We start from the raw sequence: 26,583 nt of genomic DNA, 5'->3' as shown, positions 1-26,583 counted from the left end.
TTCCCGGCCCAGGATCAAACCCACATCTCCTGCATTGCAGGCAGATTCTTTACCACTGAGCCACCTGGGATCTTAGTTAATTGCCAGATAAATGTTGGACACTGTTATGGCCACTGGGGTGACTGTTAGTGCACTGGGAGCACTGGAAATGGCCTGAAAGCAACATCTCACCTCAGGTGGGTGTGTCCTAGGTGGGGGAGGGGAGGGTGGGGGACACTTACGTTGACCTGTGCCTCGCAGATGTCTTTAGCCTCATGCAGCGCGATGAGAACAAAGGCTGTAAGGGACACATCTTTCTCCCTGGCGTCCCTGAAGCCACCCTAGAGAAGCATGGAAGCAAAGACAGGGTCACCAATGTCTTCACATGTCAACCTACGCCCCCTGTAGGCTCAGTGGATCAAGGCAGGGCTGGGTCTCTCCCCAGTGTCTCTCCAGAAGGGCCAGGCTCTTTAGTATTCATTCATTCATCCTGGAAATGTTGCTGGTGCTGTGGATGAGATGTTGGATGAAGACCAGATTCTAGCCCCAGCCCTCGCAGTCTTCTAGGGAAGACAGATAGGAACCAACCAGCTCATCAACAGATATATAATTAGAAAGTGATGAGTGCTGTGCAGAAGTGGATATGGCATTGAGAATGGACTATGGGAGTGTGACTCAGTCGTGGAAAAGTGTCCCTGAGGGATGACAGCTGGAGCCACAATCTGAGCAGGGAGGAGAAGTCAACTCTCAAAGAGGGTGGGGCTTAGCATGCCATGCAGGAGGAACAGCATGTGCAAAGGAGAGCAAGGTTCCTGGCAGTACAGATGGAGTGAGGAGAGAAGTGGGTAAGCCCACGAGGCTGGAAGCCTGAAAGGTCAGGCTTATGCATCAGTTCTCCAACTTAAGCACACCTGGTGGGGGTGGAGAGGTGTTAAAACTCGGATTCCTAGACATTGCCCCTAAAGCTTCTGATTCGGTGCACCTGGAGTCCAGCCTAAGAATTTCTGACATTCTGCATTTCTAAAAGCTTGCAGGTAATTTTGCTGATGTTGCAGGCCTGGGGATCACACTCTTAGGACCATAGCTCTAAGGAGTTCTATGTTTAAGAGCAACAGGAAGCCAGGGGGTTTCGTTTTGCACTGGATCCTGCAGGTCTCCGATCTTTGCAAGGGAGGAGGGACACTCAGCTCCCTTATTTCCCTGTCCCCGCACGCAATGAATTGGGCAGTGGGTGGATGGTGGCGTCTTTCTCCAGTACATCCTGTGATGCTCTGGTGCCCTCTCCCCTGGCCTGCCCCGAATCTCTGCCTCTTACAATCATTTCTTGGTGTATCACAGGCCCATCCTCCTGGAAGATTCCATCAGGCTTCTGCTTCTCCAGGATCAGCCATTTGACGGTCTCACAGAGGTCCTTGGAGTCTATGGCGATGAGGTTGGCGGACAGTGCAAAGACCTTGACCACGTAGGCTGTCAGCCTGGGGGTGGGTACAGAGCGTGAGCCAATTGGCTCTGGGATCCGGAGACTGGCATCCCAGCCAACCAATGAGCGAGTGGGGCCGGGCCTGGCCTGGTTCCATCAAGCTTGTAACCCAGGGTGGCATGCAGATTATTCAGCGGGCTGGTACCTTGACTCTGGGTGGAGACCTACCTAGACCACCCCAGGCCGAGATCCAGGGCCTGCTCAGGGATGTGAAAGGCTGAGGATGTGCAACCTGATCCTGGAGACTTACCAGGTGCTGGCGGGCCGACCTAGGAAGGCGGCGTAGGCTGAGTTTTTTTGTCTGAAGGCCAACTGCTGGGTGTACCCTGCAGGGAAGAGAGAAGTGTCACCAGGGGCTGAGCGGAGGGGGTGGCTGGTGGGTGCAGACCCTCCAGGGAGGGAAGGGGCTTAGAGAGAGGATAAAGATTCTGTGAAGGGCGGGACAGCGGTCTAGAGGAAGGAGGGGTTCTGGGTAGGGGGCGGGTACGTGGAAGGACGGAGAGCTAAAGAAGAACTCAGAAGGTGGGAAGATCAGAGAGAGGGGGAAAGAATTCTTGGAGGAGAGGGGATTCAGAGAGAAGAGGTCCTCAAAATGGGCTCTCAGGGGCAAGGGGCCCTCAGCGAGAAAGGGAGCTCAGAGAGGGGCGAGGGGGCAGTCTCAGAGGAGGGGCAGGACCCCGAGAGGGGCGGGGTCTCAGGAGTGGCGAGGCCTCAGAGATGAAGCCGGCTCAGAGGGGCGGGGCTCGGGTGGAGCAGGCTCAGGGGGGCGGGGCTCAGGGGCGGAGCAAGGACAGAGGGGCGGGGCTCGGGTGGAGCAGGCTCAGGGGGGCGGGGCTCAAGGGAGGAGCAAGGACAGAGGGGCGGGGCTCGGGTGGAGCAGGCTCAGGGGGGCGGGGCTCAGGGGTGGAGCAAGGACAGAGGGGCGGGGCTCAGGGGTGGAGCAGGTTTAAGGGACGGGTAGGACTTGCACCCTTTCTGATGAGCTCCAGGGCCTGCTGCCGCTTCTCCACACCGAACTTCTCCCACTGCTCGGTGCTGTCCAGGTAGTGCACGGCGATGACCGTGGGCGTCATACCAATCATGTTCTGCTCCCCACATCCCGAGGGGGTTTGGATAAGGTGCTTCAGCCGCTCTCCGTCGACGGCGTCCTCTGTCATTTGGGCCACTGGAGTCCCTGTAACCCGGCAGGAGGATGGCACTCAAGTCCACGGCTGCTTCCAGACTTTTCAGGCTCTGACCAGCTAGGGCCAAAGGGGTCAGGGACAGCTGGGGGCATGTGAATGATGGAGATGCTTCATGGCTGACTGGCTGGAGGGGGTTTTGCATTTGTGGGGGGTGGGGTTGGGCTTGTGCTTCACAGGGGAACTCTGGGCCCTGGCTCCTGTGGTTCCATCAGCGGTAACAACAGTCATGAATACTTTTATCAGGCTTCACGCTATTCCCCAGGCTCTGTTCTAAGAGAATACCATATAGGATCTCATTTAATCCTCCCAACAACCCTTAGATATCAATACTATTATTCGCTTCTATCACAGATGAGGAAACCAAGGGTCTCCTCCCCAAACTTCACAGCTGTCAAGATGCAAGGTGCCTTTCTAGCTCCGTCTTGCCCCAGTTCTCCACCCACCCGAGATAATTAGATCCGGAATTTCTGCTCTTGAACTACATTACTCATGTAAACCTCTTTATCAGCAAAAGCTGTTTGCTGAACTAAGTGCTGCCTGGAGCCTTCTATGAAGTGGTTCAAGGAGGGGTTCCAGCTGACGAGGAGGCAGGAGACACAGTGGTTAAATACCCCTGGGGTGAGAGAAGATGGAACTGGGCTCCCGACTCTCGGGTCATGACTCTCCTCCCAACACTGTTCTGGGTCTCCTGGGGTTGGGGTCCAAGGTCATCTCACCTTGCAGGAGGATCTTGGTCTCTGACTCGGTGTCTGGGACTTGATCACTAAGATCTGCAGCTGGGACTTCCACTCGCTGCACTCCGCCTTCGGGGTGAATGGGATACACCAATGGCACCAGCTCCCTCCCACCCCATCCTGCATCACCATCGCCCAGGCCTCACTCCCTCTCCCATGGCTGACTCACCTTGACCCAGATGTTCTGGATTCAGTGTGCGAATGGCCACAGTTTTGTTGACTCTTATTCCTTCTGGCTGGATGGTGTTAAGGGCAGGGGGAGTTGCATGAATAAGAGGACAGACAGACAGTCGGTCATATTCTGGGGATTACTGTAGCATGAGACATAAGGGCCTCCACCTGATCTTAGCTGTGTGACTGGAGGTCAGTTACTTAACCTCTCTGTGCCTCACCTTCCTTCTTTATAAGGAGGTAATATAAACATCTACCTCATGCCTATTGTTGTGCAAGTTCATAATGAAATTATAAATTAATAAAGAAGTAACAACTTTTAGAAATCTTTCTATGTGCCTAGATGATTGCTCTCCTGTGGTTAATTCATTTAATCTTCACAATGACCCACTGGAGTGGGTACCGCTTTTATCACTCCCATTTTACAGATGGGGGAGGGACTTCCTCATGGTCCAGTGGTTAAGAATCTGCCTTGCAGTGCAGGGTACATGGGTTTGATCCCTGGTAAAGGAACTAAGATCCTACATACCATGGGGCAACCAAGCCCATGTGCTGCAACTACTGAGCTCATGTGCCAGAACTAGAGAAGAAGATCCCTGTGCCACAACTAAGCCAAATAAATAAATATTAAAGATGGGGGAACTGGGGAACATACAGGCAAAGTAACTTGCCCAAGGTCACAAAGCAAGTAGAACAGAATTTGGGTTTGAACCTAATTCTGGCTCCAGAGTCTGTTTTTAACCCAATGCCTCTTAATGGGCTAAATAAAATAAAAATTTTAAAACAAATAACTTAAAAGTAAAAGAAAATTTTTGAGCCAGTAAACAAGAATAAGTATTAAAGGAAAGAGGAAAAAAATAAATGAAAGAATGTACCTAACTACTTAACACAGTGCCTAGCAGACAGTAAGTGCTCAATTAAAATAGGGGCATCTTAATTAGAATCAAAGGCCCAACACAAGCTCTCATGTGTCTATGCACATAAGCCTCCATGGAGGACAGTGGCTGCTTTTGCCTTCACAGAACCCATTCTCCTTTTGCCTGGAGTGATTCCCATCTTTTCCTTTGCAGACTGAGTTCCTTCCTATGTTGTATTCATCAGTATGTAACATCCAGCTCTCTAGGAAGAAAAGCTCTTGATTTGTAGTGCTGCCAATTTCCTTGGTGTAAATATCTCCACCACGATGGATTTCAAGCTACCACCATGAGTGAGTACAGACTTGGGAAGTGGTAGACATACTGGGTCTAGGGAGCTGGGTAACACAGGCTCCAGCACACTACTGGTTTCTTCCCACCAGTGCCTGTGTTGAGTCATATTGAAATTCACAGCAAGAGGAAAAATTTGTGCACCTATATATACACACTTTCATGTGATTTTTTAAATATATTATTTTAATGGTTAGATTTATTCCAGAACATTAAAGTAGTTGAAAAAAATATGTTTGCTTCCATTAAAGCCAGGAAAGAAAAATTATAATAACTTATGATTTGGGTATAAATAAAACATTTCAATGTGAAATCTTACTGTCAGTTTTGATACATTTGGTTTTCCATGTTTCAATATTTTTTCAACTACTGTAATGCTTTTTGGGAAAAAATGACCAATAAAAAATATACACAGGCCCAACTCAGTTTTCTTTTGCTTTGGGCGTCAATATGACATGGTTTGACACCATCAAATTTGTCTCTAATATTTGGTATTTTGTATATTGCAGGAGTTTTTGGAATGAATTTTGATTTCTTAAAATATTGCATTAAAATATTTTTGATCTTGTTTATGATCTTATGTTTTGCTTTAAAATATTCATGAAAGGTGCTAAAATCCTTTCATTTTGGTTGATGATTTTGTCTATTATATTTGAAAATGTTCAACACTATAGGAAACAGTAACAGAAATATGACTGTTAATGCATAGTTCTTTTTTTCTGGGTTGAGTTTTTTTTTTCCCATGGGTCTTCTTTTTTGTTGGGTGTCAGTGCATATTTTAAGGGTAAGAATCATATGTAAAGAAGAAGTGTCCTAATTCTTGCAATTGTATATTATTCCTTTGCAATATTTGCTCTGTGAAATATATTTTCTCAAGATTTTTAAATTTATTGATTTATTTGGCTGAGCTGTGTGGCTTATGATATCTTAGTTCCAAGACCAGGGATCAAACCCAGGGCCACAGCAGTGAAAATACTGAGTCCTAGTCACCGGACCACCAGGGAACTGCCCCCAAGATTTTTAAAGTCAGAAGAAAATGCCTGTGCTAAAATGTTACAAGATGTCATATTTGATATTAAAATGTTTTAATGAAAAAATATTATTGATCTCTGAGTTTTCGGGTGTCTGCTAAAAATTCTGTGCTCAAGAATAACGCCTCACTTGCCTTACCCTAATCCTGGCCCTCCTTCCAAACTTCCAGAGCTCCTGAATCTCCTATGGTGGGCCTGGGTCTCCAAGTTGGGTTGACAGCACAGGGCGAACAGGAGCCTCTCCTGAAGGACAAGGGGCAACAGGTACCCCAAGGACTCACCACGACCTTCAGGGTCTTCTTGACACCATCACTGATGAAGTGGTTGTAGACGGCAGCCTTGACCTCCACCTCGTGGAGGCCGACCTTCAGGGGCACAATGACGTAAGGCACCGCCAGCGAGGACCTGGCTGGGATCACTAGAGTCTGCTGGTGGCGCTTCTTGGCGGTGGCCAGGCTACAGAAGGCTGGATTGTAGAGCAATTCCACCCTCACCTGCCAGGGAGAGAGAGGATGGGTCAGGAGAACATGCCACAGACTCGCTCCCTCAAGTCCCCGCACCCTCCATGCCTCTGTTGCACCAAGGACGCGCCTTGAGATCTTCTGCCTCCCGGTAGTTGTAGAGGACCGCTCGGATCTCCACTTGCTCGTTGCGCACCACCGAATAGGGGAGACGCAGGTCGATAAAGAAATCTTGCATCACAGTGACCTCATAGGGGTCAGCCACACAGATCCCTGCCCGGAGTGGAAACAGAACAGAGTGTCAGGAGTGGGGTTAGGGGACTGGGCAGGGTGGACTGGGTCCGAATTCTCACCCCTACCACTGTCTCAGTGCTTACACTTGACCGCGGGAGCTATCCCAAGGGTCTTTGCAGAAGCCTATAGACATAATACGGGTTAGGGGACTGGGCAGGGTGGACTGGGTCCGAATTCTTGCCCCTACCAACGTCTCAATGCTTACACTTGACCGCGGGAGCTATCCCCAGGTCTTTGCAGAAGCCCATAGACATAATACGGGGGCTTTCCTGGTGGCTCAGATAGTAAAGAATCTGCCTACAACACAGGAGACCTGGGTTCAAACTCTGGGTCAGGAAGATTCCCTTGGAGAAAGGAATGGCAACCCACTCCAGGATTCTTGCCTGGGAAATCCTGTGGACAGAGGAGCCTGGCGGGCTACAGTCCGTGGGGTCTCAGAGTTGGACATGACTGAGCCACTAAGCACTCATACATGGATGTAACATCGTGGCAGGGGTGGGGGGCTGGGGGGTTTTGGTCCCTGGTCAAGGAACTAAGATCCTGCAAGTCGCATGGTGTAGACAAAAAGAAAATCTCTTAGAAAGAAATGACTAAGCCAGAAACTAACACAACACTGTGAATCAACCATAATTCAATTTTTAAAAAAGGGACTTCCCTGGTGGTCCAGTGGCTGAGACTCTGGGTTTCCAATTCAGGGGGCCCAGTTTTGATCCCTGGTCAAGGAACTAGATCTCATATGACACAGTTAAAAGCCAGTGCAGTCAAATAAATAAATAAAAAGAAATATCTTTTAAAAAAGAATTGACTTCTGATACCTGATCTGTGTCATTTAAGGAGGCGTCTATACATCTCCAAAAGGCAGTTACTCTTTGACCCCTAAAATATGCTCAACTCCAATAATAAAAATAATACTTTACACTCATTGAACATGTACAACGTGGCCGGCACTATTATAACTATTATAAAATCCCAACACTTTGAGTAGTTACTCTTTCGGTTGTGCCCATTTTATGGATAAGCATAAAGAGGCTGAGTAACTTGATTAAGGCCACACGGCTGCCCAGAGAAAGATGTGGGATTTGGACTCAGGGACTTGGGCTTGGGAAGCGCCCCGCTTTTAACGATACTCTTTCTTTACCCCACAAGAGCTCTTAAGACTAAAATTTTCAAGTTCTATTGGTTGCGTGCATGCTAAGTTGCTTCAGTTGTGTCTGACTCTTTGCGACACTCTGGACTGTAGCCCACCAGGCTCCTCTGTCTGTGGTATTCTCCAGGCAAGAATACTGGAGTGGGAAGCCATTTCCTCCTCCAGGGGATCTTCATGACCCAGGGATTGAACCCGCATCTCTTATGTCTCCTACATTGGCAGGCGGGTTCTTTACCACTAGCACCACCCAGGAAGCCCCATTCTATTGGTTACAAGGCTACAATCTTTATTCTGAAGCTTGGATTCCTAAAAGTTTCATTCATTGGTGACCCTGGAAAAGTCACCTTCTTTCCCTGGCTTCAGTGTTCTCATTTATGGTACCAATCTCATAGGGTAGTTGTGAGCATTCAATGAGTTAATGATATTAAAAAGATGTCACAGGCAAGATGTAAAACCACAGGGATTCTGCACAGCTCCCCTGGAACATTTTGAATGGCACAACTAGGAGAATGGGTTGCTACTGGAATCTAGCAGATAGAGACCATGAAGATTATCAACATCTTCTATCGTACAGGACAGTCTCCTGCCACATAGAGTGACCCAGCCCAGAATCACATCAATGAGGAGGTTGAGAAATGCTGGTGGAGGGAAGATGTTTCCTAACATTCATGGCCATACAGATCTCCCAGGAATCATGTAACAAAATACATGTCTGACTCAGCAGGTCAGGAGTACAAGATTTCTGAATGTCTTATGGTGATGGTTTAGTCACTAAGTCATGTCCAACTCTTGCGACCCCATGGACTATATCCTGCCAGGCTCCTCTGTCCATGGGATTCTCCAGGCAAGAATACTGGAATGGGTTGCCATTTCCTTCTCCAGGAGATCTTCCCAACCCAGGGGTCAAACCCAGGTCTCCTGCATTGCAGGCAGATTCTTTACTTACTGAGCCATAAAGGAAGCCTAAATGTCTTATACACATTGCTATATTTTAAATGGACAACAAATAAGGACCTACTGTATAGCACAGGGAAGTCTGTTCAATGTTTTGTGGCAGTCTGGATGGGAGGGGAGTTTGGGGGAGAATGGATACATGGATATGTATGGCTGAGTCTCTTCACTGCCTACCTGAAACTATCACAACACTGTTCATCGGCTATACTTCAATATAAAATAAAAAAGTTAAAAAAAAAAAGATATTGAATGTCTAACAAACTCCCAGGTAAAGCTCCTTTACCAGATTGCAACTAGTCCAGGGAACACGCTTAGGGGGCAAGGGTCTAATGGTAGTTTTTAACATTTTTTTTTTCAAGCTGCAGGAACATTTTTAGGTAAAGGAAACCTCAAACAGAACCTTGGTATACAGAAATGTACAACAGGCAAATATGAAGATGCCCTGATTTGAAACAGGGATGGGGACCCCAAACTAGAACTGTGCTGAGTGACTTTGGAGTCCCAGGCAGAAGGAAAACTATGTGCCTTGCATATATGATTTCATCTGCCATCATCACTTGTTCAAGAGAAATTATCAGAAAATCACAATTCCTTTCATGAAAAGCAAGACAAGCAAAGAAGCAGATTTTAAAAGTTTTGAAGCCAGGAAAGTAAAATGACACTGAAGTATAACTTATGATAAATTATAACTAAATAAACTTGTACTAGAGTAACTAGGTGTGGTATAAATGAAATACACTAAATGCTGTGAGTTTTAATACATCTTTTTGTTTTGTTTTGTTTTTTTAGTGTTTTTAATAGTTTTTCAACTACTTTAATGCTCTGGGGAAAAAAATAACCTTTAAAATGGACAGAAAATATGTATATGAAACACATCTTTCTTTTGGCCTCAAGCTCCAACAGGGCTCAACACAGTGCTGGTCTTTATTTAGAATCTGGGTATTTTGTACATCACAGGTTTTTTTTTTTTTTTTTTTTTTTTTTGGCATTCATTTTGATTTTTTAAAAAACTATTGCATGAAAATACAATTTATCTTGATGACTGAGTTTTTTGGCACCCACTTAATTTTGCATTCAAAGTCAGTGCCTCACTTTCCTTGCCCCACTCCCAGACCAGCTCTAAATCATTCATACTTGACTAGGGTTTGTCAGGGTCTCACACGCAGCCCTTGGTGGCAGTGGTGGGGGGAGGGGATGCATATACCTTTTTGTTGTGTTTCACAGCCTACCCACTGATGTTTCGATCACTCACTTCATCCCGCTTCCTCTTTTATTTTTTTCTTAATTGCCTTACTCACTACCATGGCAATATCACCCCTACCAAGTTCTTGTGGCAAATTATTCTATGTGATATTATAGAATAATATATCATATCGCAAATAATTCTATATGATATGGTGGATATACATCTTTATGCATGTGTGTGCTCACTCAGGTGTGTCCAAATCTTTACGACCCCATGGACTGTAGCCCATCCATGAAATTTTCCAGACAAGAATATTGGAGCGAGTTGCCATTTCTTACTCCAGAGGATCTTCCTGATCCAGGGATCGAACCTGCCTTTCTTGCATCTGGTGCCTTGGCAGGCAGATTCTTTACCACTGCACCACCTGGGAAGCCTGTGTGTTTTTATACATTTGTCCAAACCCACAGAAACATATGACACAGAGAGTGAGCCCTAATATCAGCTAAGAACTAGCAAAGATAATGATGTGTCCATCAACTGTTACAATGTTGATGCTGAGGGAGGCTGTGGATGTGGTGGGGGAAATGGTACATAGGAAGTCTCTGCACCATCCTCTCAATTTTGCTCTGAACTGCTGTTGCTACTGCTGCTAAGTCACTTCAGTTGTGTCCAACTTTGTGCGACCCCATAGATGGCAGCCCACCAGGCTCCACCGTCCCTGGGATTCTCCAGGCAAGAACACTGGAGTGGGTTGCCATCTCCTTCTCCAATGCATGAAAGTGAAAAGTGAAAAGTGAAAGTTAAGTCGCTTAGTTGTGTCTGACGCTCAGCAACCCCCATGGACTGCAGCCTACCAGGCTCCTCCGTCCATGGGATTTTCCAGGCAAGAGTACTGGAGTGGGGTGCCATTGCCTTCTCCGTGCTCTGAACTAAAACTGCACTAAAAATAAAGTCTATTTACCAAATCACAATGTCACTCACATTCTGCTCTCTAATCCCTCTCTAGTAACCAGGGCAAAGTGTTAGCCACCAGGAAACAAAAGATCTGTCAGGATGGAATGAGAAAATGCTCGGGGGATCTGGGGTCCTGGCCTCTGAGGACCGGACCACCATCCTCTCTCACCTTTCTTGTCCGACAAGCTCACGGCCAGAATCTCCCAGGTGGTGATGGAGTCTTTCAAAAACACGTTCATGAGCTTCGTGGAGATTCTGGTCCAGGGAGAATTGGGGGGGGGGGGGGGGCGGGCGGGCATTAGGAGAAGACTTCTAGCAGGGTGCAGGGGGAGAGCAGGTAGGGAGGGGCCCCAAGGGACAGGGTTGGAAGGGGGCTGGAGGTGGGTACATTTAGGTAGCCCCAACTCGATTTTTCTAGGCTGGGCTGTGTGCTTCCACCATGATTCCACAAAAGAAGGGGGTTTGAGGTGCATGCAAATGCAGTGTCCAATCTGGGGTGATCATAGAAGCTGGCCTGGGGATAGGTTGAAGTGGGGACATCCCAGCCTTACCCATTTTTGTCTGCTTGTTTAAAGTCCTCAATGATGGTCCACAACCAGCTCTCGGGAAATTGACTTCGGGAAATGATGTCCTCCTCTGGGATTATTTCATCATCCAGGTCACCTGTGGGTGGGGGTGGGGGGTTAAAACAGACTGAACCCCCCCTCCTGCTCCCTCCACGGTCCCTTTTAGATATTTATCTTTATAATCCTCTGAGGGGATTCCTAGTATGGATACACCCAAGGTCACATGATCACTTCCAGGGATCCTAGGCACATTTGCCCCTTTTAGAGGCTCCTTTCTCCATTAAAAAAATATTAAAAGTCATATTTTACAACCAGGTTGGTATAAAGGTGAAAATAAGCCACACTGCATTGGGTTGATTTTTTTTCTCCCCTTCTCTGATTTTCAAGGGAATGAAAACGTTTGCATGAATGAGCCTCTAAAAGCATCATTGGCCCATGCCTGCTGCATTATGTTAGCCATGTGATGGTTAATCTATCTTGAAAACAATGAGGCTAGCTGAGAGATTCCCCCAGACTTGAGGGAGATTGCCAAAGAGACAGTGGCCTTTAAAAGTCATCTTGACCCCATCAGCAAGTACACAAAGTTGGCTAGAATAGAGTTCAATCCTGGCTGGGCTTTCCTCAAAAAATGATGAACATATTTTAATTTGGTTTTGGGGCTTCCTTGGTGGTTCAGATGGTAAAGAATCTGCCTGTCAATGCAGGAGTTACAGGTTCGATCCCTGGGTTGGGAAGATCCCCTGGAGGAGGAAATGGCTGCCCACTCCAGTATTCTTGCCTGGGAAATCCCATAGACAGAGGAACCTGGTGGGCTACAGCCATGGAGTCACAAAGAGTCAGACTCTTAGTGATTAACACTTCCACTTTTCTGCCTAACCACAAAGTAGGTGGAATTCCACAGATACTTAAATACACACATAAAAGTGAAGAAAGTGAAAGTCACTCAGTCGTGTCCGACTCTTTGTGACCCCATGGACTATACAGTCCATGGAATTCTCCAGGCCAGAATACTGGAGTGGGTAGCCCTTCCCTTCTCCAGGGGATCTTCCCAACCCCGGGATCGAACCCAGGTCTCCAGCATTGCAGGCAGATTCTTTACCAGCTGAGCCACAAGGGAAGCCCAATACTCTGGAATAATCTATCAAAGTGCCTTTGGGATACTAACTATTAATCAACCCTCTGTATCACCCACAGTTGGCTAAAGAAATGACACAATGCTGGTGGGGGGGGGGTGGTCATCCATGTGTGTGTAAATCATACACACTTTGTCTAAATTGCTTCTTGGTGAAGGAAAAGTCTTGGGTCACTGGAGCAGAGAGTAGCATGCCTAGTCATTATAATTTGCGAAGAGACTGAAGGTAGAATTCTGTGCTCATGTATGTTGGGAATCATTATGTTTTTGGCGGGGTAGAGGGTTGAAGGGGTAGCTAGTGTTCCAGCTAAAGGAATTCAGAAATATTTGACTTTGGCAATGGCTGCTTTTGAGAGGTGTCTGCAGATAATTCAGTTTCAACAAAGCCCATTGCAGCACAGAAGTCCTCTAATTAAGACATATCAAAAGATGTTTTTAAAAAACAAAAAGAGAAAAGGAGAGGAACTTCCCTGGTGGTCCAGTGGTTAAGGTCCTGAAGTTCCACTGCAGGGGGCACAGTTTCAATCCCTAGTCAGGGAACTAAGATTCTGCATGCCACATGGCATAATCAAAAATTTTAAAAACTGAATAATGGTGGGATCAGGCCACACCAGGCTCCTCTGTCTCTCAACAGATGGCAGTGGAGACTCTTGTCAGTTCTGTAAAGGCCACTTTGTGGTGAGACCATTCTGATTTTGCTTAAAGGGGGCTTCTAAGAGAAGCCCTGGCTTTGCCTAAGATTGATGTGGCCTGAGATGTAGAGTTTTGACTGTGTACATGTCTATCCAAAACCGAATGAATGAATGAATGATCGAACATTGATTGGGCAAAGGTTGAGCAGCTCTCTTAAGAAGGCAACATGAATTAGTTTTCTTTGGTAAAGGCAAGCTTAGAACCCATCTCAGGTCTTCCTACTGGCAACTAGTGTGACCAGCTTTATCTTCTAGAACGTTCCCTCAGACCATGTGAGTCCTGGGCACTGGTAAAGTCAAACTTTACCTGTCTGGGGCCAGGGCCAGGCCAATCCACCCAGGCAGGAAATTTCCTTGCCCTCAAGTAAGGAGTCTTCTCCACTAGACTAGGTCCTTCATCCCTCGGACAAGCACTTTCTTCCGCCTGCGACTAGGACCAGGTCCTAGGACTGGACCCCTCCCTCCCACCTCGGACAGGCCCGCCCTCCCCGCCACAGGACTCACTCCTGGCCAGCTCCAGGGCGCTGTCGCGGCTGTGCTGCTGCCGCAGCTGAGTGATGTACTCGCAGCAGTCCAGGAAGGCCTTGACGCACGCGTCGCCCTGCAGGATGAACTGGGCCCGGCGCTGGCACGGGAACTTCATGGGGTTGTCCCGCATGCCGTCTTCACAGCACTTGCGCAGATCGCCGCTGTACTGACCCACTGTGGGAACACAGGTTTCCCCGCCACGTCCCGCGCGCCCTCAGCTGCGGCCTCGAAGCAGCAGGCGCTCAGGACACAGCCCCAGGGAGAACTTCCCCACGGTCAGACCCTCCCCTTCCCTCTCTAGCTGGGATCCAGAATGGGTGGGGACCAGCGGAGGGCGCACACCTTTATCCATCCTCTTCTCCATGAGCTGCACCGAGCGGCGCCGGCGGACGGCTGGTTGCGGGCACAGCGGATCTAAAGGCAGGTGGAAGGGGAACCAGATGGGTTAGGCACCTACAATGTGTCCTTGGTTTCCTCCCCACCCCTACCCTCGCCGTGATGCTGGAGTGTTATTGCGGCCCATACCGAGGCTAAGAAAGAAGTGATTTGCGAGATGGTGGTGGAGGCGGGACTTCAACACCCTGCCCTGCACCCCAGAGCCCTGCCCTTAGCCTGTTCTCAGTATCTGGGGGATAGAGGCCCTGCTCCCCGCCTGCCCTGCCTCTCCCTGCGTCCTCACCTGCCCTCTGCTTGGTCTCCAGGCCCTGGCTGGTCTTGAGGGCGAGTCCTGCATCGGTGAAGACGCCGGCATAGTCTCTTCCACTGCCTGGGGTGCAGCCAATGTCCGCTTTCTCCACCACGTCCCAGATCTGCGGGGTGGAGTGGAGGCGGAGGGTCAGAAGTGCCTCCACCCTCTCGCCAACTTGTCCATCCAGCCCCACCCCATCCATCCTTATCCTGCTCCCCCAGCCGGCAGGTCACGATGGACGATCCAGAGTTGGGCTCTGGACTGCGTCCTTTCCCAGCACCATCTCCAATGTGGACCTTTGTCCACCCACATTCTCATCCTTGACTTGACTTCCACCCATCCCCGTGTCTATATCCATTTGGACCTCTATGCTCAACCCATCTGCTCCTCTCCAGCACCATTCCCAGGTGGCTCAGTGGTAAAGAATCTGCCTGCCAATGCAGGAGACACAGGTCCCATCCCTGGGTGGGGAAGGTCCCCTGGAGAAGGAAATGGCAACCCACTCCAGTATTCTTGCCTGGGAAATGCCATGGACAGAGAAGCCTGGTGGGCTACAGTCCATGGAGTTGAAAAAGAGTTGGACAGGACTGAGTGACTGACGACAACAAGCATCATTCCCGCCTCACCCCAATGTCATCTCTGAACCAACCTCAGTGACTCTGGGGCATACCTTACTCTGGGTCAATTTGTTCTTCTTATTCAGCACAAACACGCCCTTGTCCACGGCCACCAGCCCCACTCGGGACCCCTGGTCAGCTTCAATCTTCAGGGTGATCTGTTGCCCGGGTCGATGGTGCTTCTCTTCCTTCCCACCACTTTTCACCACCAGCTATGGGAGGGGAGCAGATTGGAGGGGGAAGTCAGCCCTGTAAGACCCCAAGAAGCCCAAGACAGAGGAGGTCTTGAGCTGGACTGAAAGGGGAGGGGAAGAAGCAAGCCAAACTGGCATCAGGCAGAAAATCAAGAAAAGAGAGAAAACCAAGGGCAAGAGAGATGCTGAGTGCAAGCCTCCACTCACGAAATAAATGAGTCATAGGGATCAAATACACAGTGTGAGGAAGATAGTCAATAACCGCATAGGATCTTTGTATGGTGACACGTGGTTACTAACAGGACACATCATGGTGAGCATTTTGAAACCCACAGAAATATCGAATCACATATTGATATTTGGATTGTAGAAATGTCATACACCAGGAACTGACATAGTGGCATAGGTCAATTAGGTACTTCCCTGTAGCTCAGTCCGTAAAGAATCTGCCTGCAATGGAGGAGACCCAGGTTTGATCCCTGGGTCAGGAAGATCCCCTGGAGAAGGAAATGACAACCCACTCCAGTATTCTTGCCTGGGAAATCCCATGGACAGAGGAGCCTGGCAGACTACAGTCCGTGGGGTTGCAAAGAGTCGGACACGACTTAGCAAGTAACCACCACCATAGGTCAATTATACTTCAAAGAAACATACTCATAGAAAAAGAGATCAGATGTGTGGTAAAGGGAGGGGGAATTGAGTGAAGGTGGTTAAAAACAAACTTTCAGTTATAAGTACCAGGGGTGTAATGGACAACATAATAAATATATGTAATTAACCCTGCTGTGCCATCATATAGGAAGGTCGTTAGAGGAAACCCTGAAATCTCACCACAAGGGGAAAGATTTTTTTTTCTACTTCTTTAATCTCATATCTCTATGACATGATCAATATTCACTCAACTTATTGTGGTGATCACTTATGATGTACCTAAGTTAAATCATTATGTTCTACACCTTAAACTTAGTGCTGTGTGTAAATTACATATCAATAAAACTGGAAGAAAAAGAAGCTACTAAGGGAACTTCCCTGGCGTTTCAGTGGTTAGGACTTCGCCTTCCAATTCAGGGAGGACAGGTTCGATCCCTGGTTGGGGCGCTAAGATCCCACCTGCCTCCCAGCCAAAAAACCAAAAGCATAAAACAGAAGCAATGTTGTAACAAATTCAATAAAGACTTTAAAAAATGGTCCATATCACGAAAAAAAAGATGAAGAAGCTGAGGCTGAAAGAGATGGAAGAAAGAATGAGATGGAAAAGGAAGAGGCAGGAACTCTGAAATGGGGAAGAGGCATGGACTCAAGAGGTTGGAGAGAGACAGAGCCAGAGGCACAAGACGGGGAGAGGGACAGCCAGGTGGAGGGCCCCCAGATGGGCACAGAGAGGTGCCAGGGAGCTCACCGTGCCCATACACGAGTCCTTGACATCCACCCACACGGAGTCGGCCACCACCTCCCTCTGGCCGTTGGCATTAATCAGCGTGTAGTAGGCCACCAAGCGGAAGGAAGGAATGAAGTCTGATGTGATGGTCAAGGGCAACACGACCAGGTCCTGGCCGGGCTCTCGGTCCTGGCGTCCGACCTTCAACAGCTTCCCCTTGTTCATGATCTGGGAGGATGGTTCGGTACAAGGATCAGGAAGGTGAGTGGGAGAATGGGTGGGAGTGGGGAGGGGGGAATCTGGGATGGATGAGAGCTCCCGGGGATGCTGGGGGTTCTAGAAAGCCACGGACCATGTAGGTGTAGTAGCGGATCTTGGCTTGCTGGCCGGGATCTGTGCGCAGGTGGAAGTTGACGTTGAGAGTCTCCCCAGGCTTGAGCTCCACGCGGGGCACAGAGAGGTGCAGGTAGTTATTGGAGTTCCCCTGGGTGTTGTAGGGTAGGGCCTGCATGGTCTTGGTGGCCTGTCGCTCCTCGGGGATATTGTCCTTCTTTGTGCGTACCTAGTCAGGGAAAGATGGACGCCATGATGCCCACCCGCCCTCCCCAGACACATCTAAATCCATACCCCTGAGACCAGGGTATTTTATGTGAGGAGAAAGACTTTGCAGACGAGATTAGGTTAAGGATCTTAAGGAGATGGGGAGGAGACTGAATGATCCAGGTGGGCCCAATGCTATCACAAGTGTCCATATAAGATGTCTAGGCAGGGACTTCCTTGATAGCATGGTGGATAAGAATCTGCCTACCAATGCAGGGAACATGGGTTTGATCCCTGGTCCGGGAAGATTACAAGCGCTGTGGAGCAACTAAGCCTGTGTGTCACAACTATTGAGCCTATGCACCCTAGAGCCTGTGGTCTGCAACAAAGATAAGCCACCTCAATGAGAAATCCAAGCACCACAACTAGAGAAAGTTGGCAAACAGCAATGAAGACCCAGTGCCACCAAAAATGAATAAATAAATAATTTAAAATAAAAAGACACCTGGGCAGAAGACATCTAGAAGGTAGGACCCTACTGTGCAGATGAGAACACATCTATGTATGCAAACTATTATATATAGAATGGATAAACAAGGCCCTACAGTAGAGCACAGGGAACTCTATTCAATATCCTGTGATAAACCATGAAACAAACATGAAAAAGAATGTAAATATGCATATGTCTAACTGAATCACTTTGCTGTACAGCAGACATTAACACAACATTGTAAGTCAATTCTACTGCAATCAAATAAATGAAAACATAAAAAGAGCCCTTCTTTGCAAATGAAAACATCTCTGTGGATGGCACATCCCTTTATGCAAATGAAAGGATCCCACTCTATACCCGGGACGGGATCCTTTTGTGCACAGGTTAGGACCCCCACTCTACAAAATTAAGTCCCCTGAGGCTGGCCCAGAACTCACGGTGATGGTCAGGGGATCCCGTTTGTTCTGTGTGTTGATGCTTAGCTTGGCCACGCCGTCATCCTGGGTCAAGGACTGCACGTTGCTGCCCTGGGTCACCACGGGGATGTGGCGGGCGGGGGAGCCGTCGGGGTTCGTCACGTACACCTGTGGGTACAGGGGCAGGTAGGGGGCGTTCAGGCAGACCCAGAAGTGTGACCAAGCTCAGGAGCAGGGTCGAGGGGTGCAGTCCTGCCCAGGGTCTCACCATGAGGTCGAAGGGCATGGCAGGTTTGAAGAATTTGGGGGTCTTGGTGAAATGGATCTGGTAGGGGGAAGTCACAATGGGGATCCCGGTGCGCTCCGCCTCCACCATGTCGCTGCCTGAGGGGGGCCAGCCGTGAGGGAGGGCTCCTGGGCCACCCCTCAGGACCAGGCTTCCCCCGTCAGATTGCACTCTGCCTTTGTACTGGGCCTCTGTCCTTGGACTGTATCCCATCGACCTGATTCCAGCTTCATTCTGAACATCCACCCTCAGAATGAGTCTCCCCTCTTGCACTGGTTCTTCCCTGTCAGACTGGACCCTTCCTTCATTCTGGGCCTCCTCCCTCAGACTAGATCTCCCCTGTAAGACTGGATCCTCTCCTTCATTCTGCACCTCCTCCCTCAGACTGGACCTCCCCTGCCAGACTGGACCCCTCCCTCATTCTGGGCCTCCTCCCTCAGACTGGACCCCTCTTCATTCTGGGCCTCCTCCTTCAGACTGGCCCTCCCCTGCCAGCCTGGAACCCCCACTGCCCTTCATTCTGGGCTTCCTGTCTCAGACGAGACCTCTCTTGTCAGACTGGATCCTGCCCCCTTCATTCCTGGCCTTCCCCCTCAGACTGGACCTCCCCTTCATTCTGGGTCTCCTCCCTCAGACTGGACCTCCCTCCTCAGACTGGATACCCACTTCATTCTGTGTTTCCTCCCTCCGACTGGACCTCCCCCATGAGACTGGATCCCCCTTTCATTCCAGGCCTCTGCCCCCAGACTGGGCCTCACCTGATTGCAAGATGACGGTGGCGGACACATATATGGACTTGCCCACCAGGGCATCAGCTCGGGAGGGCTGTACTCCATTCAGCAAAACCTGACGTCTCAGTATGGCTTCCCCATTACCATCGTTGATCTGGGGGAGACAGTAAGGGTTCATGGCGGACGGGGGACCTTGGGGGAGGGCCCGGGGGGTGGGCTCAGATGACAGGAGACAGGAAGGGTGTTCATAGTGGAGGAGACCAGACAGGGCCTCTGTTAGGTACCGGAACACGGGTGAGGGAGTGAGTCAATGAAATTCTCCGGTCACCATCCTGGACCCCAAAGATGACGAAAGCTGTTCCGTCCACGTGCTCCCCATACAAGAACCTACGATGCAGGGATAGTCTCAGATTCTTGCCTCTGTAGATGAGTCTTCCTCCAAACTGGCTTTGGCCTCGCTTGAGCCCCTCCCCCCACTTGGCCCCTCCCCCTGCCCCTCACCTGGCAATGATGTTGATCTTCAGGCCATCTGGGTCATCAATGTAGTAGAACTTTTCTTCAGGCTCTAGTTGGACCTCAAAACTGGGAAGCACTGGGGGGACAGATCATGTTGGTGGGGGCCCAGCACTGGGCCCAGCCTGATGCACGCCCCCATCCCCCCAACCCCAGCTCCCTGGTCCTCTTACCATATTCCTTCACCTCAAAGTCAGCGGAGAAGACCTGCTGCGGAGAGTCTTCATAGTGGGCTTTGATCTTCCAGACCCCCATGCTGTGGGGAGGGCAGGCTGGTGATCTGGGCAGACCTGGCAGCCCCCCACTCCCTCTCCTGGGGTAGGGGAGCCCCAAACCCCCTCCGGGAAGGCCTGACATACTTCACCAGCTCTGGAATATTCCAGGACAAGGCCAAGATGCCAAATTGGTTGTGAGAAGACTGGGAGTCCCGCTTGACAGGGATGCCGTCGGGGGTCTGGGGGGACACGGAGAAATGGCCCTTCAGAGATGAGGCTTTGCCTCTTGGCTCTCCCCTCCTTGTCTGTGTCTGGACATTCTCTCTGTGTTAGGTCCTCAGGGGCAGTGGTGAAGAACGTGCCCCCGAGCCAGTCAGCTTGGGTTCAAATCCCCACTGAGCCCATTACAAGCTGTGTGACCTTGGGCAAGTTACTTAGCCTCTCTGTGCTCAATGCGCATATCTAGAAAAAGATAATTATTTCTCCTATATCACTGGTTTGGGACATGTTAATATAGGCAAGAGCTGATGATGACCAGTGTCTCTCCAAAAACAATTAATAACTAGCATTTGGGACTTCCCTGGTGGTGGTCCAGTGGCTAAGACTCCACGCTTCCAATGCAGGGATCACACGTTTGATCCCTGGTCACGGAACTAGATTCCACATGCCGCAGTTAAGACGCGACACAACCTAACAAATAAATGTTAAAAATGATAATAACTAGCATGTGTCTTTCTATGGTGATGGAGGACCCCGTGCTAAGCATTTGATTAGCACATACATACACCACACATAACTGCCCACATTTGCCTTTCTGACACAGCAATGTTGCATGGCTCGACCTCATACACATACGATTTCATGCATTGCCAATAGTTAAACATCAGGAGACATCACATAGAAATCTGGTTTTCTGGCTTCTCTTGGAAATTGGGGTCACTGTGGATACCATGCTTCTGTTGGTATGGGGTGACATTTGCTGGGAGCTGAACACTGTGCCTTTAGGGGAGATGTGTGTCTTGTTCCCTGTAGACCCCAAAATCTCTAAAGCCAGCTCACAGCCTTCAGGACCTGGGCCTTGTTAGCTGTGTGTAATCTCAGTAAATACTCAAGAAGATCCCCAGAGGAGGACATGCCCCAGTCTTCCTCTCCTCTCTCCCCCTTCCTTCTACATGTATGGTCCCCTCCCCATCTCTCCCTGCTTCTCTCTCCCCTCACCTTCCCTCCCTCCTTCCAGTAAGTTTTTATTTATCCTACTACCCGCCAAGCCTGCTGTCAACAGAAAATCCCTTCCCCTCCATTTGGAATTTATGTTCAGTGGAGGTTAGGGGAAGGTGCAATTAATAAAATGTATAGAGCCAATTTACAAGATGCCAGAAGGAGAGGGGGTGTTGCAATTTTACAGGGCACTCAGGGAGATCTCACTGTAAAACTTGGAAACTGGAACAAAGACTTGAAGGAGGTGAGGGAGCGGTCTGTGTGGAAATTTCCAGGAAAAGGGTTTTCTGGGTAGGGGGAATAGTGCATGCAAAGGCCCTGGGGCAGGGCTGTGCCCGAGGAGACTGGTGTGTTGCTGGAGCAGAGTGAGCCTAGCAGAAGAGAGGGAAGAAGCGAGGGCAGGGAGGGGAGGGAGTAGGTCTTGCAGAGTCTTGTGGGCTGCAGGAGGACTTGAAAGTGTGTTCTCAGGCAAGTGGGAGCCCTGGAGGGCTGGGGGCAGAGAAGCGGGCAGGGCCTGACTCAAGTGCTCACGGGCGCCCTCTGGCGGCACTAGAGAATTAGTGTCTGTCACCATCCCACTCTTCGGATGAAGAAACAGACTCGGAAAGGTGAAGTGACCTGTCCAGAGTCACACAGTGACCGGGCGTCTATCTGGAGCTAGAATCCACAGGCGCAAGTAAGCTTCGCCCCACGTGGTCACCTTGGGTCCCCGCCCCCTCTCCCGACCTCTCCATGTGCCTCTCTGACTTTGGGTCTCCGCGGGTGGCTCTTTCTCTGTCTCGATCTCTTTGTCTCTCCCGGAGTCTCAGCCCCGGGTAGGTCTGGGGCCCCGGTTGGCTGGTACCTCGATGCTGACGATAACCGTCTGGCCCACGGGCAGCAGCTTGTGGTCGACAGTGAAGACCCGATAGAGGACTGAGAGGCGGTGGCAGAGAAAGAGAGCGTTGGGTGAGACTCCGCCCCCGCCCCCAGCCCTGCCCCGCCCCCACCCCGCCTTCTCCAGCCACCCCTCCCCGCCCCTTACCCGTGGAGCCTGGGGTGTAGATGGTCTTGTCTGTCTGGATGAAGAGGTACCCGCTCTGAAGGCTGATCAGCACCACCTTCTCCACCACAACACCCCCGAAGGTCGCGAGGACAGTCACGAACTTATGCCCCTTGTCTGATTTTAACTCTTTGCTGGCCGGGATCTGGGCATGAACCAAGAGATCTTTAGGGGCCTGCTCCACCTGCCCCTCTTCACAACACAGCCTGCCCATCAATTCTGGTTTGCCCAGATTTGGGGAGTAACGGGGTACTGAGATGGGGGAAGGGTAAGAGAGGGGGTGGGGGTCAGAGGGAGGGATGGGAAGGGGGAGTAAGACTGGCGACTCAGAGGAGGGAGGGCTCAGAAGGGGAAGGGGACTCAAAGAGAAGACTCAGATGGAAGGGCCTCTGAAAGAAGAGGAGGGCTTGGAGGGGGAGGGGCTTGGAGGGACGGGGGGGTCAGAAATGGGAAAGGACCCAGAGATCCTAGGGCTTGGAAGGAGGCGGGCTTGAGAGAGATCAGGGGTCTACTGTATAGCACAGGGACCTCTGCTCAATATTATGTAACAGCCTAATGGGGCAAGAATTTGAAAAAGAACAGATACATGTATATGTATCACTGAATCACTTGACTGTACACCTGAAATTACTGCAACATTGCTAATCAATTATGCTCCAGTATAAATTAAAAGTTTTTTTTTTTTTTTTTTTTTAAAGCCGGGAACCCAAAGCCAGTGCTTTGGGACAACCCAGAGGGATAGGGCAGAGAAGGCAATGGCAACCCACTCCAGTCCTCTTGCCTGGACAATCCCATGGACGGAGGAGCCTGGTAGGCTGCAGTCCATGGGGTCGCTAAGAGTTGGACACGACTGAGCGACTTCACTTTCACTTTTCACTTTCATGCATTGGAGAAGGAAATGGCAACCCACTCCAGTGTTCTTGCCTGGAGAATCCCAGGGAGGGGGGACCCTGGTGGGCTGCCGTCTATGGGGTCGCACAGAGTCGAACACGGCTGAAGCGACTTAGCAGCAGCAGTAGCAGAGGGATAGGGTGGGGACCAAAGTGGATGCGGGGACCTGTGGCCGATTCATGTTGATGTATGGCAAAAAGCCATCACAATATTGTAAAGTAATTGTGCTCCAATTAAAATAAGTTAATTAATTTAAAATAAAAAAGAAGCTCTGAGAAAGCACGGGATGAAGCAGTGGGAGGGGCTCAGAAAAGGGAGGGCTCAGATGGGGGAGGGGGAGACTCCGAAGGGGCGGGGCTCAGAGAGGGAGCAGGGGCTCAGCCGGGTGGACTCTCAGAACTGGGGCGGCATCCGCAGGACTGGGCTCCCTGGCGCGCCCACCTTGATGGTGACGGTGGCCAGGTAGCCATTGTCGTTGCTCAGCTGGGTGTTTTCGTTTGACAGCACTTGTTTCTTGGCCGGGAAGTCGTGGACGGTGACCGAGACCGGAATATTCCCTTGTCCTCCGTGGGCCTCCAGCACCACCGTCTCCTCACTCTCCAGACGCAGGATGTTGGGGGTGATCATGGAATACCTGCCGGAGGGGAGAATGGGGCGTGGAGCTGTCATCCCCGGAAGCCCGAGATGCCAGCCCTTCCCCAGGGTGAGGGCTCTGCCCCAGTCCCTGGTCTCACAGGGGATCCGGTGACCCGGCAGATAGCTGGGGGGAAGCAGGGCAGTGCTTCACATCCCATCAACTCCTGAACATCAAAATCAGAGGTGCCAACTCTTCCAAGACTCTAGACTTCCAAACTCACCACTGAACACACTTATTCCAGGAGCTCTAATCCCGAAATCTTTAAACACCCCAAATCTCTAAACACCCAACCCTGGAACACCACATGCGCTATGTGCTAAATGGCTTCAGTCGTGTCCGACGCTTTGCTACCCTCTAGGCTGTAGCCGGCCAGGCTCCTCTGTTCATGGGATTCTCCAGACGAGAGCACCGGGGTGGGTTGCCGGTGCCCTCCTCCAGGGGATCTTCCCAACCCAGGGATCGAACCCGTGTCTCCTGTGTCTCCTGCATTGCAGGATTCCTTACCTGCTGAGCCACCAGGGCAGCCCAGAACATCCCAAACTTCTCCCTAAACCTGTGGCACCCCAGACCCAGATCCATGCCCTCAGTCACATACACCCATAAGAAATCTCTAGACCCTTAAAACCTGAAACTGCAAACTCCCAGAATCTATGATGGTCAAATGTCCAGGACGCCAAATCACCTCTCCTGCAGAATCACTCATCACTGCACACACGCCCTACACATGCAGGGCTGCTTACCACAAATGCATACTCCCATCTCTGAAGCGGCCTTTTTTGGGGGTCAGGCTGTGACTACTCACATGGGGCTCCCCAGGGCCATGGGGAGACTGGCTAGAAGCAGCAGCAGCAGCAGGCTGGGACCTGAGGTGGGCTGCATGGTGCTGGGGCAGTGGAGGGACGGAGGGACGGAGGGACGGAGGGACGGAGGGAGAGGGCAGGGGGGGAGTGAGCTGAGGTTGCTGGAGGCTGCCTTTTATCTGGCTCCTGCCTTCCTCCCTCCTCCTACCAGCCCTCACTCCCCGAGGCCTCCCCCCTCCCTGGGACTGCCCCAGATTTCTCAATACTGTTTCCTAAGTTTTTCAATCTGTAGGGCCAGCACGCCTGGCATAAATGACCCGGGGCCATGTTCTTCAGCTACAGGGACACAACAACCTCCTGCCCAGGCCTCCCTCGGGGTCATGGCCAGCTGGTGATCAGGGACCTTTCCCTGTTACATCCACTTGGTAGTAGATGAAAGCAGAGGGCCGAGAGCCACCCCTTGCCCCCAACTCCAGATATCTGGACCTGGCCCTCTGACTACTTTTAATCATGCGTTTATTCACCAGACTCTTCCTGTGAGTCTATCTCTGTGCTAGCATCTCATGTCCCACTTCCAGAATCTTCCATGTTGGCATGGGGCTGGGGGCCAGGGACAGACTCCAGCATCAATGCTCCTAGTCCCATGGAGTGTTTTCTCCAGTGGAGAAAGACTCAGCTTCTTGGAGGGTCAGGGAAGGTTTCTTGGAGGAGGGGACATTTCAACTGGGCTTTGAAGTATATGTAGGAGTTCACTATCCAAGTGAGAATGTTTTCTACGGCAAGGAGAGCCTGGAATTCCCTCCACCTACTCTCGTCAAGAGGCCTGAGTGGCTATGCGGTTTTAAAAAGTCATAATTGGGGAAAGTCCCATGGCTAGCTTTTGTGTTACATCAACACCTTCTTAAGGGAGGGAGGTTCAAGAGGGATGGGACATGTGTATACCTATGACTGATTTATGTTTATGTATGGCAGAAACCAACACAACATTGTAAAGCAATTATCCTCCAATTAAAAAATAAATTTAAAAACATCCTCTTAGGATATTATTATTATTAAAAATTGTATTTAACTTGTTGCATATGAATTGGTAATATGGTTCAATATCCAAAAGGTAATCTTCCTCCTGCTCTTGTTGGTAGCCACCACGGTCTCAGACCGGAGAAGGCAATGGCACCCCACTCCAGTACTCTTGCCTGGAAAATCCCATGGACGGAGGAGCCTGGTAGGCTGCAGTCCATGGGGTCACTACGAGTCGTACACGACTGAGCGACTTCACTTTCGCTGTTCACTTTTATGCATTGGAGAAGGAAATGGCAACCCACTGCAGTGTTCTTGCCTGGAGAATCCCAGGGATGGGGTCGCACAGAGACGGACACGACTGAAGTAACTTAGCAGCAGCAGCAGCAGCAGGGTCTCAGACATGACCATGTAACCAAGTCTCATGTTTCTCTCCAGAGGTATATTATACATTTACGAACATTCACACGTTTCAAAAACAAATATCAGAAAGCTCTACACACTCTTCTTCCTGGTCTCCCTGGGTTACACCTTGCTTTTTCATAAACAATATACCATAGAGATTGTTTCATTATCAGAGCACAGAGAGCTTCCTTGTTCTTACAGGCTGTGACAGTAACCAGTCATCTACTGATGGACAGACAGACTTCCTATTGTTATAAAACCATGCTCCCTGCAGAGATAATCTGCATTATTGCCCAGTTCTTGCCCAGTTATTGCCCAGTTCTCATGATTATTAACTGGTAAACCTTGGGGAAATTACTGATAACCACTTGAGCCTCAGTTTCCTCCTATAAAGGGGTTATAACGGCAAGCAACTTCAAAGGGTTCTTACTACAATGAGAAAAGATAATTCTGATCAAAGGCTGTGTGTTAACAGTAACCTTGCTAGATATCGCTAAATTCCCCTCCATAGTTATATTGATTTGCAGATTCACCAGTCTTGCACAAAATTGCCAATTTCCTCATTTCCACCCCGCCCCCGGCCCACTGCCCCACTTAAGGCCACATTGTCCAAACTGGATTTTTGCCTCAGTGTCAATTTAATTTGCTTGTAAATTGAGCCTCTGGGGGATGGGGGGAATGTGAAGCCAGGTGTAGGGAGGATGGGGGATCTAGAACCCTGAAGAGATGGAGGATTCAGAAGCCCAGAGGGTTGTTTTCCAAAGCCTCCTTGAAGGGGTTAACAGGGACCTCACTCTGATTTCC

General features: G+C 49.9%; 1 protein-coding gene across 1 annotated transcript in view; it reads right to left on the bottom strand.

Moving 5' to 3' along the window:
• The window catches only part of C3 (complement C3), a 36,481-nt gene extending 11,963 nt beyond the window's left edge, over window positions 1-24,518 (bottom strand). The window contains exons 1-27 of the mRNA XM_061150554.1: window positions 24,360-24,518; window positions 23,362-23,554; window positions 22,012-22,174; window positions 21,832-21,902; window positions 19,914-20,008; window positions 19,728-19,810; window positions 19,543-19,633; window positions 19,326-19,428; window positions 19,069-19,195; window positions 18,293-18,408; window positions 18,046-18,192; window positions 16,928-17,137; window positions 16,597-16,803; window positions 15,057-15,215; window positions 14,378-14,507; window positions 14,041-14,112; window positions 13,675-13,872; window positions 11,332-11,443; window positions 10,950-11,035; window positions 6,376-6,518; window positions 6,066-6,278; window positions 3,547-3,613; window positions 3,360-3,446; window positions 2,430-2,633; window positions 1,710-1,785; window positions 1,295-1,454; window positions 222-320 (exon numbers count right to left, since the gene is read on the bottom strand). Coding sequence (XP_061006537.1) covers window positions 222-320; window positions 1,295-1,454; window positions 1,710-1,785; window positions 2,430-2,633; window positions 3,360-3,446; window positions 3,547-3,613; window positions 6,066-6,278; window positions 6,376-6,518; window positions 10,950-11,035; window positions 11,332-11,443; window positions 13,675-13,872; window positions 14,041-14,112; window positions 14,378-14,507; window positions 15,057-15,215; window positions 16,597-16,803; window positions 16,928-17,137; window positions 18,046-18,192; window positions 18,293-18,408; window positions 19,069-19,195; window positions 19,326-19,428; window positions 19,543-19,633; window positions 19,728-19,810; window positions 19,914-20,008; window positions 21,832-21,902; window positions 22,012-22,174; window positions 23,362-23,554; window positions 24,360-24,436 — 3,489 coding nt within the window. The 5' untranslated portion in view covers window positions 24,437-24,518. The remainder of the gene's footprint in view (window positions 1-221; window positions 321-1,294; window positions 1,455-1,709; window positions 1,786-2,429; window positions 2,634-3,359; window positions 3,447-3,546; window positions 3,614-6,065; window positions 6,279-6,375; window positions 6,519-10,949; window positions 11,036-11,331; window positions 11,444-13,674; window positions 13,873-14,040; window positions 14,113-14,377; window positions 14,508-15,056; window positions 15,216-16,596; window positions 16,804-16,927; window positions 17,138-18,045; window positions 18,193-18,292; window positions 18,409-19,068; window positions 19,196-19,325; window positions 19,429-19,542; window positions 19,634-19,727; window positions 19,811-19,913; window positions 20,009-21,831; window positions 21,903-22,011; window positions 22,175-23,361; window positions 23,555-24,359) is intronic.
• Between the last annotated feature and the right edge of the window lie 2,065 nt (window positions 24,519-26,583).

This window comes from Dama dama, chromosome 9, assembly GCF_033118175.1.
Source record: "Dama dama isolate Ldn47 chromosome 9, ASM3311817v1, whole genome shotgun sequence".
In the NCBI taxonomy this organism is placed as follows: Eukaryota; Metazoa; Chordata; class Mammalia; order Artiodactyla; family Cervidae; genus Dama; species Dama dama.
This window is presented reverse-complemented; position numbering and strand designations above follow the sequence as displayed.